Consider the following 14,594-nt stretch of genomic DNA (forward strand, 5'->3'; position numbering starts at 1 on the left):
CGTGGCCAGATCACTCATCCAAATGCTTACCTGCCTCTGCATCACCTCTCCCTGGAATAACTGACCTGCCTCACCAGCACCCTTCCCTGAGAATGCAGGCCACAAGGTCAGGTCCCCAGCCTGGCACTGGGTTCAGCCACAGGATGTTCCTGGGCATAAGGCTGAGCGCCCAACAAGTAAATGCCTGCTAAATACTACCAATCCAATCCGAAAACTGTCCACGACCACTGCTGACTTGTTTCTTATGCACAGGATTTTGGCTGGCACCATCATATTCTCATAGTTACAGTGACAATTACTCCAAAGAACTGGCTTGGCAAAGGCGATTAAAGGCTGCCTAACTGTTAGATATTTGCCCCAAATAGTTATCCTCTAGAATTCTGACTACCCTTCTTCTCGAGCTATGAATATTCCCTAAAGTGCCCTGAAGTCTCAAGTAGCAGTTTCCAACCTTAAAAATTGTTTTAAGGGCTATGTATAGTGCAGGAAAATCCATCCTTGTTTCTGTTAATGGTTAAGCATCAAACAGACTTTCTAAATGCAGTGTAGTATCCTGGACTGGATCCTGGAACATAAGGAGGACATTACTGGATAAACTAGGCTTCCCAATGGCTCAGAAGGTAAAGAATTCACCTGCCAACGCAGGTTACAGTCCATGGGGTAACAAAGAGTCAGACATGACTTAATAACCAAGCTCACACTGGATAAACTGGTGACATTCAAATAAAGTTTGCAGGTCAGTTAACAGTAGTATACCAATGTTAATTTCTTAGTTTTGATAAATGTGCCATGGTGATCTAAGATGTTTCATCAGGGCAAACTGAGTAAAAAGTACATAGGAATTTCTGCAGCATATCTACAATTCTTCTATACCTCTAAAAATTAGTCTAAAATAGAAGATTTATTTTAAAGTAATAAACAAGTTTGCTATACTATGGTCTAAATGTTTATATTTCCTCAAGATTCATGTGTTGAAAGGGCTTCCCTGGTGGATCAGTGGTAAAGAATACACCTGCCAACGCAAGAGATGCAAGAGACTTGGGTTTGATCCCTGGGTCGGGAAGATCCCCTGGAAGAGGAAATGGCAACCCACTCCAGTATTCTTGCCTGGAGAATCCCATGGACAGAGGAGCCTGAGCCTGGCAAGCTACAGTCCATGGGGTCGAAAAGAGTCGGGCACAACTGAGGTGACCTGGCATGCACATAGGCGCAAGGTGTCCAAAATAGGTGGTGCTTTTTCTGCCCTGGCACACTGACTGCATTATAATCAAAAATGAATGGCCAGTACCTACATAGCATATTTGACATTGCAGGCACTGGGCTCAATATTTCAAATGGAAAATCTTATTTAACCTTCACTACTTTGGAAGAAAAACCAGAAAGCATTGTTAAACAAACTTAAAACGACAAAAATGAAAAAGCAGGAGTACTAAGTCTCTCAAATTTCTTCCCAGGTACCCCTAACGGCAGGGCAGAGCTGAGGCGGGGACACTACTCCAGGGATCTGGGAGGACAGCTAGAGCAGCCTGCAGGAGGAGCTAATGTTCTCTGGATGCTCACAGTTTTTCTTTAAAATTCACCTACATTTTTCATTTTTAAATATTTGTATTTTTTATTTTGGCTGCGCTAGGCCTTTGTTGTGGTGCATGGGATTTGGAGTTGTGGCACGCAGGCTGAGTTGTCCCGAGGCATGTGGGATCTTATCTCCTGGACCAGGAATGGAACCAGTGTCCTCTGCATTGGAAGGCAGATTCTTAACCACCGGACCACCAAGGAAAATGTCCCTCACCTACATTTTAATTCAAAATATATCCACACTTGATTGACAACAAAATGGCTTGAACTATTAATCAAGTAAATTTCTTCTTCCTCAAAAATCTTTCAGAACGGTGACCACCTGTGGCAAGAGGTGCCTCATTCAGGCCGTGGGGCACTGCCTCGCACTGTACACGCATGGCAAGGACTGAGCATGCACCAGGATGCCCGCCGGTTCTGAGACCCCAGACACTCCCCATCTGCTGGCCCACCACAAACATGCAGCCAAGAAGCATGTGGTACAGAGGGCCAGGGATCCCCAAGTCGTGGGACATGTCTGATGGCCACACGTGAAAAACACAGAGGGCCTCCCAGGGCCTGCTTACCCTGGGGTTCAGTGTCCTTCTGGTCAGCTCTCCTGTGCACCATGGCCGGATACGTGATGGTCAGTTTGCTATTGTGCTCCTTTCGGACCACGGACCGCCCAGTTCTAGACATGAGGACAGTTTTGAGGAGAGAGGAAAAAAAACCCCAACAATGTAAAATCTAAGATATGATACAAATGAACATATCTAGGAAACAAAACAGACTCACAGATTTAGAGAAGAGACCTGTGGTTGCCAAGGGAAAGGGCAGGTAGGTGAGGGAAGAACTGGGCATTTGGGATTAGCAGATGCAAACTATTATGTATAGGATGGATAAACAGCACAGAGAATGATATTCAATATCCTACAATAAACCATAATGAAAAAACATGAAAAAGAATACATATATATGTATATAACCAAATAACTCTGCTATATATCAGAAATTAACACAATATAGTAAATCAACTATACATCCATAAAATAAAATTTAAAAAATCAGAGGGAAGTGCCTAGGACTCACTTGCAGTGGGGACATCTCTTAGCAGTCATATGTACCTTCCAGAAGACAGAGATGAGTGTGCTCCTGCTCTCACAGACATTTTTCACCTGTTAAAAAAAGTCAAAAAACCTGAGTGCCATGCTGAAGAGAATCGAGTAGGCATACATTTTGTAGTTTTCACCTATTATGGAAAAATCAGAGGAAGTCACCCCATTTCTTAAAATTCTCCACAAAACCCTAACATAACCAAACACTGCCAATCACTAAGCGACTTCTTTAAGTTTCCTCATTCATAATAGGGGAAACTTACCAAGCTGTCACTAAGATGACGAGATCATGAAGGCAGTGGGAGGCTTGGAAGACAGCAAGAAGCAAGGATAAATAAATACTACTTTAATTTTAAATTAAACCTGAGGCAGCAGCTGCTATCTCCCCTGGATGGACCTCAGGGCTCTGAGGGAAGGCACATCCACAGTTAAGCAACACTAGTGGTTCGGAGCTAGTTCTGCAAACAAGACCCACCCGGGGGGCTTTTGTACCCCCTCGTGGGGCCCCAACCCAGATCAATTAAGTCATAATCTCTGGTGTGAAACAGGCATTAGGTGAACCAGATCTCAAGATTAGCCCTGCAGGTTGATTACCTACACCATTCATTCACTGAACAAACTAACACTTAACACAGATGCTATGGGGGAATGGGGAGGCAGTGGTCACTTAGCATTGGAGAGAGAAACAAGAACAGGACACGGGCCTCATTCTCCAAGTGAGACGTAAGCCAGAACCTCACTGGACACTGTACCCAAAGCACCTAATGTCTTCTAACCTTCTCCTCAGTTCTACATGCAGGCATCAAACATGAGGAACGAGTGGCCTGGGGATGGTTATGTAACTTACAAGGTCACAGGCTTCACGAGAGGCAGAGCTGGGATTCAAAGCTGACCCAGGTCTGCTTTGGGAAGCCAAAACAAAAGTGTTTGACTCTTTGCAACCCTATGGACTGTAGCCTGCCAGGCTTCTCTGTCCATGGGATTCTCCAGGCAAGAATACTAGAGTGGGTTGCCATTTCCTGCTCCAGGGGATCTTTCCGACCCAGGGATCAAACCCTGAAGGGTCTCCTGCATGGCAGGGGGATTCTTTATCGTTTGAGACAAGGGATAAGTCAAAGACAGTGCAGCACGAACTGTGATAACTATGCCAAAAACCAAGTGTTCAGGAAACAGAGAGATGGGATAACTCACTTGTGCACCCTGGGATCCCAGGAGGTTGTTCTGCAGGATTTTGCTTGTATATTGTTCTAGTTCTTCCTGAATTTCACAGGCAGTAGGATCAGCATTTTCTTCCAGAAACTGAAAAACAAGAGAAAAACCATGTGATCAAAGTAAACCAAGTGCATGATGAGCAGCACCAGGGGCAGCGCCTCCAAGGCGGGGAAAGCTTTATCTGAGGGGAGAGAAAGGAGAAACCTCAGGGCTGCTCTGGTGCCTTTTCAAAACAGTTTGGCCACGTTGCTGGTTTTCAAAAAAATAAAATAAACCCAAAATTGAGGATGTCCTGGAATTCCCTGGTCAGGGAACTAGATCCCACGTACCATAACCAAGAATCCACATTTCACAACGAAGAATGAAGATCCTATCTGCCACACCGAAGACCCAGCATGACCAAATAAATAAACAAATATATATAAATGAGATTATTCAGCTTCCAATGGTAGTGGGCTAGATTATTAAGGCTTCCCTGGTGGCTCAGACAGTAAAGAATCTGCCTGCAATGCTGGAGACCTGGGTGCAATCCCTGCGTTGGGAAGATCCCCTGGAGGAGAGCATTGCAACCCACTCCAGTATTCTTGCCTGGAGAATCCCGACGGACAGAGCAGTCTGGCGGGCTACAGTCTATGGGGTCGCAAAGAGTTAGACATGACTGAGTGACTAGGCATAGCACAGCACACAGATTATTAAGACCAAATGAAAAAGTAAAAAAAAAAAAAAAAATCAAAACAGCATAAAATATTTTTAAAATGTAAAGTTCCAAAGAGTTATCAGAACTGTGAGGGATAATCGGGCCATAATGAAGGGAAAATGGGGATCCACGTCAAAGATCCCAGGGGCCAATGCTGCTCTGAGCAGGGCTGCCCCACCGCCTAGCACTGGGGCAGCCTTCAGTATAGCTATGTTCCTCTGGGGAAGATGCTGACAGAGTTGGGATGCTCCCTGGAGCTGTACAACATGCCCACGTGGCCTTGGAAACATTTTACAATCTAGTAATTTTGAACTTTTCATTCTGAGGGTCTTAAATGATGAACAGGACAGAAATCAAAGCCTAGAGTTAGTGAAAGGACAGGAATCAAACAAGGTATCTTCCTGCTACATCCCATCCTACAAACACAGAAAGCTGGGGACCTGAAGGTCTGTGTCCTTGGGAACTAGATGAGCCCTGAACAGAACACCTGGATTCCCACAGCCTGCAGTCCAGGAAGCCTTCAACCTTGACTATGGACTCTGATGGTCGCGGGTCACCAAGCACAGGGCAGAAGCAATAAGAAGCCTCTCTGGAGAAAGGGGGCAGCATCCTAGCCCTCAAATTATTCCTACAAAGAATTTGCTAAGTACAGTGTTGTTGCTAAGTTGTGTGAGACTCTATGTGACTCCATGGACTGTAGCCCAACAGACTCCTCTGTCCATGGGATTTCCCAGGCAAGAATGCTGGAGTGAGTTGCCATTTCCTTCCCCAAGAGATCTTCCTGACCCAGGGATTGAAACCACATCTCCTATACTGGCAGGCAGATTCTTCACCACTGAGCCACCAGGGAAGTAAGTACAATGACAAACTGTCAAAAATGAGCACACCAAGAGGAGAAAGAAAAGAAGTTTCTGGAAATAAGGATTATAGTTTGATGTTGAAGGCGCTCATACCAGTGATGGTTACTTTATGACTCTTTGTTAGACTATGGGTATAATTAATGCATTTCTGTGAGTATTACTTCACCCCAAAATATTTTAAGGTAGTGGGCATCCCAAATAATTTTACGCGAATAGATCTGACACTTTAGACAAAATGGACAAATTCCTGCATGATAAGTCGTTTCGGTCGTGTCCGACTCTGTGCGACCCTATGGACCATAGTCCGCCAGGCTCCTCTGTCCATGGGATATCCCAGGCAAATATACTGGAGTGGGTTGCCATTTCCTTCTCGAGGGATCTTCTCGACCCAGGATGGAACCCGTATCTCATGTTTTCTGCACTGGCAGGTGTGTTTTTTACCACTAGCGCCACCTGGGATTCCAAAAAAGTATAATTTACTCTGAGTAGAGGTTTGAGAAAACCCTTCTCTCTCACACACACAAGCTCTCTCTTGGACAAATCCGACCTGAGATTCACTTTTTAGCCACATGCACACACAGATATGGTCTTGTTTTGAATGCTTTTCTCACCTCGTTTGGGCTCTGACAATCCACACCAGGTCACATCTCTGTGTGGAAGCCTACCTGCTCTACCCACCTAATGTCATTAAGACTGAATTATTCAGGAAAGGGAAGGGGAAGAGGAAAGGTGAACAGTTCCCCTTTGTAACAAGAAGCAAGACAAGGATGCATGCTGCCCCTTGAACAAAGTCATGTAGATCCTAGGCACCTAATAAGGTGTGAACAAGAAATGAAAAATATAAAGGCTGAAAATAAATAAACTTACTATTATTCACAGGTAATATGAGTATGTCGAAAATCTGAAAAAATCTACAAATAAAGTATTAGAATTGATGAGATCCTTGTCTCATTGAATTGTCACACCCTGATGAATAACCAGGTTATTTCATACAAAAGTGAGTAATATTTTAATCTACCAACCAGAAATGAATTTTAAATAAGATATTTATAATAACACCAGGTCATACCTGGTTGCATAGACTGTAAAGAATCAGCCTGCAACACAGGAGACTTGGGTTCAATCCTGGGTTAGGAAGATACCCTGGAGAAGGAAATGGCAACCCACTCCAGTATTCTTGCCTGGAGAGAATTCCATGGAGAGGAGCCTGGTGGGCTACAGTCCATGGGGCTGCAACCAGTTGGACATGACTGAGAGACTGAAACTTTCACTTTTACCAGATTATTAATTATTAATCATGAATAATATATTTATAATAGCACCAGGTTATTATTAATCACGAAGAGAATGTCTCTTTACAAGAGAGATCTGGTGGTCACCATCCATTCCAAATCACCAAACCCAGCATTACCATTAGCAGAACAAGTGGACAACAGGTGCCTCCTAAAATAATGCAATACAAGGATTCTACATCAGGTAGGTATAATCTTACCGAAATGTGAATCTCATGAAGAAATAATTGGACAAATCCAGAATGTGAGAAGTCCACAAGACAACTAGTCTTATGTCTTCAAAAAAGTCAGTGTCAAGGAAAGAAATTCCCTATATTAAAAAATCTTACATTAAAGCAGACCAAAGAGATATAACCATCCAAAGTGATGCATGAACTCTGGTTGGATCCTGGGTTTGGGGGGGGGCGGGGAAGTTCACTGATGGATAACATTTTATTTGTATGTTGTTTTCAAGAACATTTCTTTAATTATTCTTAGAGCTTCATGCTTTCAAGCCTAGTTATTTGTACTCATAACAAGACTTAAAGCTCCAGCATTCTGGTGACCTTTCTTTTTGGCTGCACTGGTTCTTAGCTGCTGTGCATCTAAGCAAGTGGGGCCTACTCTCTAGTTGCACTGCTCGGGGCTTATTGCAGTGGCTTCTCCTGTTGCAGAGCTCAGGTTCTAGAGTGTGGGTTCAGTAGTTGTGGCCCACAGGCTTAGTTGTTCCAAGGCATGTGGAAGCTTCCCAGACCAGGGATGGAACCCTGCATTACCACTGGACCACCAGGGAAGTCCCTGGTAACTATTCTTAGGGGACTATTCATACACAAACAGCTCTTGTGCCTGCCGCTCTGGCTTGTCTGATTACCAGGACAGTCACATTACCTACCCTGTAGAGAATTCTCTCCAGCTCATACACTGCTTGCAGGGCCCCGACTTCCAGGACTCTCAGCTGGCAGAGTAAGAGGTGAACCACAGCCCGGGGACAGGTCAGCATGTGACAGTTTAAACAGGAGCCCCGGAGCAACAGGTAGAGTTTCTGAAGAGAGGGAATAAAAGGAGAAAGGATATTAGAAAGTGACATAGCAATCAAAGTTATTTTTAACATACATACTTATAATTTCTATGTCAGCAGCTTATCCCTTTAAGAATTCCACTTTGACCTGTTGCCTTTGAGCCCCTACCTAGCCTGGGTGTGGCAGGCTACAGTGCCAGAGCACGTGTGCTCAGGCATAACTGGGGTCGTCAGCCCCCTCAGAGGCGGCCCTTTTATACCCTTGAGTGACAGGGCAGCCCTGGGTTGCTGGGGCTGGGGTATGGGGGAAAAAAAAGAATTCCATCTCATCCTATGTACCTGGAAAGTCCTTTTTCACCTTAAGAACTTGACAGATATTCTTCTGTATTTTTCACTTGTGGTTTTATTTTAATTCATTAACATTAGACATTTACTTTGGATCTGAGGTAGGGAACTACCTTTATTTTATTTAAATACTAAATTTAATACTTATTTAAATATTAAAATTATTTAAATATTTAATGTTTAAAATATTTAGTATTTAACAAGACATTTCTCTTCCCCTAATACGATTAAGACAAAAATCACGTCCATGTACACTGAGTAGCTTAAAGTGAATCCCTGAGGCTGAGTTAACTGATTTAAGAAGCCAGAAATGTCCAAGTAGGACTGGATGGTCATCATTCTCAGCTCAGCGCTGGGCCTACTGGCGCTCTGTTCCTCCTGCCACTAAGCAAGAGCCTACAAATCTGCCTGAAGGCCTCAGGGAGGCCTAGAGAATTCCAAAGTTATCTAGGGCAGTGGTTCCCAACCTTTTTGGCACCAGGGAGTGGTTTCATGGAAGACAATTTTTCCACAGAAGATGGGGTGGGAGGGTATGGTTTCTGGATGATTCAAGTGCATTACATTCATTGTGCAGTTAATTTCTATTATTATTACATCAGCTCCACTTGAGATCGTCAGGCATTAGATGGGGGGGGGGGGGCGGTTAGGGACTCTTGCTCTATTGCCAGGGAAGCCCCACCCACATTTCTGAAAGGCACAAAGCCTCTGAAACAAAAGGGGATGGATCTGAACACTGCTCCCCTCGCCCCCCTTTCTCCGTTCCCTCCCACTAGCTTTGCATAAAGATAACTCAGCTTTGGTGATTCTCAATAAGAATCAGACTGAAGTTCGTCTAGGCAGGGCTAGAGGCTAAGTCGAATGTACTGGCTTTGGCTCCTTCAGGTTTTAAATCTCAAAGTAAACAGCACTTTCACTCAGAGTGTCTGGAGCTAACCTCCTCCTGAGACACCTGCCCTGGGGAAAGGGCTGGCACTCACGAATCCCACCTGCAGCCCTGAGATCCACGTGGCCCGGGCGGCCCGGACAGGACTTACATCGAAGAGGAGAGGGTTGTACACGGTGAGCGGGAGCTCGATGTGGCCCAGGTGCCCAGAGCAGTTGGTGAAGTCCTGCACACAGGTGGAGCACACCTCTTTGGAGTCGGCAGGGCCCAGAGCTAAATCATACAGGCCATTCACCGAAGGGTTCCCCAGGCTATCCAGGTACCGAGGGTTCGTAATGGACTTCACGCTTAATTTCCTAAGGAGATAAAAACCACCAGGGAAGACTAAGGTTACCCAACTTCTCGGCCGTTTGCTCTTCGGCACTTACAAATTCATGATTTAACATCCAGATCCTTAGCTGCGCTGACAGCTCCAGAGGGCAGACTTGGGGTCTGCCTTGCTCCTCATTGCAGCTCAGCACTTAGCACAGAGGCTGCACATGACAGGGGCTGAATGAAGAAGAGTGAGTGGTAACGTCTCTGAAAGCCAGATTAGTACAAACCTTGCACTAACTGAGCACACCGGAAGGGTTCACACGAAGGAGTTAAGTACTCACTACATGACAAATGCTCTGTAAGCAGCAAGCTACCCAGTATTTTCCAGTATTCTTGTCTGGAAAGTTCCAGGGACAGAGGAGCCTGGGGGGCTATAGTCCATGGGGTCGCAAAAGAGTCTGACATGCCTGAGCATGCACGCATGTGTGACTTTCACCCTCCGAGACAGGCATTATAATATGCGTTTTTCAGAAGAACAGGCTTAGAGTGGTCAGGTGATTTAATCCAGGTGACAAAGCCCAGAATGGTGGAGGCAGTGTTGAAGGTGGGAGAGAGATATGGAGCAGACCTAATGCAAAAGCCCACACAGTTCAAAAAAGGGGAAGTGTTAGCACTCAGTCATGTCTGGCTCTTTGCAATCCCATGGACTATAGCCTGCCCAGCTCCCCTGTCCAAGGGATTTCCCAGGCAAGAATACTGGAGTGGGTAGTCATTTCGTGCTCTAAAAGAAATCCTATACACTTTAGCAGTCACTCTCCATCCATCTCTACCTCCCTCCACCAGTCCTAGGCAGTGACTTATTTACTTTTTGTCTCCAGAGACTTGCCCATCTAGACATATCACATAAATGAATGATTTTTCCCGTGGTCATGTATGGATGTGAGAGTTGGACTGTGAAAAAAGCTGAGCACCGAAGAATTGATGCTTTTGAACTGTGGTGCTGGAGAAGACTCTTGAGAGTCCCTTGTACTGCAAGGAGATCCAACCAGTCCATTCTAGAGGAGATCAATCCTGGGTGTTCATTGGAAGGACTGATGCTAAAACTGAAACTCCAGTACTTTGGCCACCTCATGCGACGAGTTGACTCACTGGAAAAGACTCTGATGCTGGGAGGGATTGGGGGCGGGAGGAGACAGGGACAACAGAGAATGAGATGGATGGATGGCATCACCAACTCGATGGACCTGAGTTTGAGTGAACTCCGGGAGCTGGTGATGGACAGGGAGGCCTGGCGTTCTGTGATTCATGGGGTCGCAAAGAGTCGGACACGACTGAGCGACTGAACTGAACTGATAGCTGGCTTATTATACTTTGCATGCATTTTTAAAATATTTATTTTTATTTATTTTGGCTGTGCCACTCTTAGTTGTACCACACAGGATCTAATTCCCTGACTGAACCCAAGCCCCCTGCACTGGTAGCACAAAGTCTTGGTCACTGGACCACCAGGGAATTCCCTGCATATTTTTAAGGCTCATCCACATCATAGCTTGTATCTATACATTTTTTTAATAGCCAAATAATATTCCATTTTGGGTTTCCCAGGTGGCGTTCAGTTCAGTTCAATCACTCAGTCATGTCCGACTCTTTGCGACCCCATGAATCACAGCACGCCAGGCCTCCCTGTCCATCACCAACTCCCAGAGTTCACTCAAACTCATGTCCATCAAGTCGGTGATGCCATCCAGCCATCTCATTCTCTGCTGTCCCCTTCTCCTCCTGCCCCCAATCCCTCCCAGCATCAGAGTCTTTTCCAGTGAGTCAGCTCTTCCCATGAGGTGGCGAAAGTACTGGAGTTTCAGCTTTAGCATCATCAGGTGGCCTTAGTGGTAAAGAATTTGCCTGCCAACACAGGAGATGTAAGATATTAGGGTTCGATTCCTGGATCGGGAAGGTTTCCTGGAGTGTCAACACACTCCAGTATTCTTGCCTGGAGAACCCCACAGGTAGAGGAGCCTGGCAGGCTACAGTCCATGCAGCCGCAAGGAGTTGGACATGACTGAGAGACTGAGCACATACACACAATATTTCATTGTATGGCTATACCACTTTTATTGGCTTACTTTTACACTTTGGCTATTATAAATAATGCTGACAGAAACTTCTGCATACAAGTTGCTGTGTGAATATATTTTGTCTATTTCTCATGGATGTATACCAAGGAATGGAAGTGCTGAGTTACACGGTAACTCCACATTTAACTTTTTTGAGACCCTGCCAGACTGTTTTCCAAAGTGGCTGCCCCATTTTACATTCCCAGCAGCAATACACCAAGGCTCTGTGTGTGTGTACTGTTTAGTCATGTCTGACTCTTTGCAACCCCATAGACTGCAGCCCACCAGGCCCCTTCGTCCATGGGATTCTCCAGGCAAGAACACTGGAGTGGGTTGCCATTTCCTTCTCCAAAAGAAACTATAAAATAAAAGAAAGTGAAGTCGCTCAGTCATATCTGACTCTTTGTGACCCCATGGACCGTAGCCTATCAGGCTCCTCCATCCATGGAATTTTCCAGGCAAGAGTACTGGAGTGGGTTGCCATTTCCTTTTCCACCAAGGCTCTGATTTCTCCAAATTCTTGCCAGCATATTTTGTGATCTTTCTGTTTCCAGTCATCTTAGCAGGTATGAGGTAGTATCTCACTGTGGTTTTGATGACTAATGATGGTGAACATCTCTTCATGTACCTATTGGCCACTTGTATACCTTCTTCAGAGAAACCTTTATTCAAATCCTTTACCTATTTGTTAATTGGGTTATTCACTCTTTTATTACTGAGTTGCAAGACTGCTTTATATATTCTGAACACATGTGTTTTATCAGACATATGATTTGCACATACTTTGTCTGAGTCCTGTCTTTTCACTTTCTTGATGATATTGTTTGCATAGTCTAAAATTTTTTAATGATTTAAACTCACTACTATTACTACTTCCTCCCACTACCTTTAGGCTAAATCCTTCTTCACCGGACTTGGAGAAATATTCATTTGCATTTCTGTCTCTTATTTTACTTGGAGCTCTAAAACTTAACTGGAATTATAAATAAGAAAAACATTTATTGCGTCAGGCAAACACAAACTAATTAGAATAAGGCAAACACCAATTAGGTCTGGGTGCAAAGCCTTTACCACTAGATCCTCTTTCTATCATGTTCCATAAGTTGGTACTTCACTTTCCTTGCCTGGAGCCTATAATGACGGAAAGAGAGTAGGCAGGTGGGTTCAGCACAGACCTGTGCCAACTGGCAGAAGAACTGTGTCCTGTGCTTGTAAAGACTACACAAAGAGCTCACATCCAAAACTGAATGTATGTTTTTGTCTTCATCCTCAGTCTTTCTACGGTAAGAAACAAAGCTCCTCTCTCTAGATGGGGAAAAGGAGAAAATTCCTCTAATTATTGGAAGAATGGGATGTAGAGGAAGGGCAACCAGCAAGAATTCCACCAGAGAGAACAGAGTTTAAGACTAACAAACTTGGGATTCGGGATGACCTTTGCTGCCTCCTAGAGTCGCCTTCGGAGAAGGCAATGGCAAGCCACTCCAGTACTCTTGCCTAGAAAATCCCATGGATGGAGGAGCCTGGTAGGCTGCAATCCGTGGGGTCGCTAAGGGTCGGACCGACTGAGCGACTTCACTTTCACTTTTCACTTTCACACATTAGAGAAGGAAATGGCAACCCAATCCAGTGTTCTTGCCTGGAGAATCCCAGGGACGGGGGACCCTGGTGGGCTTCTGTCTATAGGGTCACACAGAGTTGGACACGACTGAAGTGATGCAGCAGCAGCAGAAGCAGAGTCGCCTTATTCTCTGGGAAGGAATTTCCTCTCCTATAACTAGCGTCACCCTCACAAATGGTTATAGTAAACATGGAAAGGACCAGGAGCTGAACAGATAGCTCCTCCGCCCACCCATGCACACACTTAACAAATAGTGCTTTTAATGTGCCAGACACACTTTTAGATGCTGGGAAAACAGACAAGAGTCCCAGCGCTCATGGGCTTTACATCCTATTGAAAGCAGGCAGACAAAAACCAAAATTAGTAAGCACATAGTTTATTAGACGGAAGAAAATGCTACGAAAAAAAGCAAGCAGAAAAGGGGAGGATGACAGAGTGGGCCAATGGCTGGGGGGAGTCCATACTGAGAAGCTTATACTTGAACAAAGGCCTGAAGATGACAGAGCTGGCCATCTTCCCAGGAGGAAGAAGCAGGGAGCGCAAAGGTCCTGAGATAGATGTGTGTCTATGGCACTCTGGGAACAGCTAGGAGGCCAGAGTGAGTACAGAGGTAAGTTCAGAGAAATACCAGGGGCCAGAATGACCTTTCCGGGCCATTTTAAGGACTTGGCTTTTACTCCAAGTGAGCTAGGAAGCTACTAGAACCTAGCACAACAAAAGGTAGCATAATTACTGAAATTTCTCCACCCTAGACTCAAATAGATCAAATGTTAGTAATGGGTATAAATTCACTCATGCAGTTCTCTGAAAACTCCACAATTCACTTCTAAAAAAATCAATTCTATTGCTTTTGAATGAAATAGTATCAATTTATGGATAGTGATGATACAACTGAAATTTCAGGAGCAGCATACTGTAGTAGCTCAGGAGTTTATTCATCCAGTCAGTCAATGAGAGTTCAGGATAAAAGAAAAGCCAGTGATGAGACACAAAAATACAAATAAGCACAAAAAGTAACCGAGGAACCATGACACAACTGTACTAGTTGCGGAAAGATCTCAGAAATGAGGGAGGTTGAGATGCGCCTTCAGTGTAAGAGATGCTCTCCAGATGCCTCCGGGGCGGGGCGGTAGGGTGAGAGCAGGGAAGAAGACCCCACTGGCAGAAAGGATAATGCATGTGGAGGAAACAGCTTGAAGAAAGGTGCAGATGATGAAACCTGATGGCAGTTTATGGAATGTGCAAGTGGTTCAGTAGGGCGAAAGAAGGGATGATGTTATACATAAAATCAGCACTGGCCTGATTGTGGGTAAACCTGTAGGCTAAGCTAAGAAAGTATCATTTACTTGTTGAAAATGGAAAGCCTTTGGAGAATTTTAAGGGGAATAGGGGCATCATCACATTTGCACTTCTGAAGAATAATTTTAACAGCAAGGTAGAGGATGGACTGGAGTGGTGTAAGGGCAGGGAGACAAAAGAAAAAGACAATTCAAACAAGACATACGGTCTGATGAAAAAGAGAGTAGAGAACAAAGAAATATATAGATGACACACAATAAGAACCCAATAAGCAAATGAGATGTCAGGAGAAA

General features: G+C 44.7%; 1 protein-coding gene and 1 non-coding gene across 3 annotated transcripts in view; one reads left to right on the forward strand and one right to left on the reverse strand.

Annotated features, from left to right (window-relative positions):
• Positions 1-14,594, reverse strand: part of POLR1A (RNA polymerase I subunit A) — an 88,925-nt gene that overhangs the window by 72,946 nt on the left and 1,385 nt on the right. For both annotated transcript variants that reach the window (XM_088841346.1, XM_088841345.1), the window contains exons 2-6: positions 9,107-9,311; positions 7,602-7,751; positions 3,861-3,968; positions 2,644-2,729; positions 2,142-2,245 (exon numbers count right to left, since the gene is read on the reverse strand). In XM_088841346.1, the coding sequence (XP_088697472.1) occupies positions 2,142-2,245; positions 2,644-2,729; positions 3,861-3,968; positions 7,602-7,751; positions 9,107-9,311 (653 nt within the window). The remainder of the gene's footprint in view (positions 1-2,141; positions 2,246-2,643; positions 2,730-3,860; positions 3,969-7,601; positions 7,752-9,106; positions 9,312-14,594) is intronic.
• On the forward strand, positions 7,876-8,002 carry LOC129540143 (small nucleolar RNA SNORA76). The gene has a single exon (XR_008682601.2). It is a non-coding gene; the product is annotated as a small nucleolar RNA SNORA76 (small nucleolar RNA).

This window comes from Moschus berezovskii, chromosome 11 (assembly GCF_049115385.1).
Source record: "Moschus berezovskii isolate FMDL1 chromosome 11, NW_MosBer_1.0, whole genome shotgun sequence".
NCBI lineage: Eukaryota > Metazoa > Chordata > Mammalia > Artiodactyla > Moschidae > Moschus > Moschus berezovskii.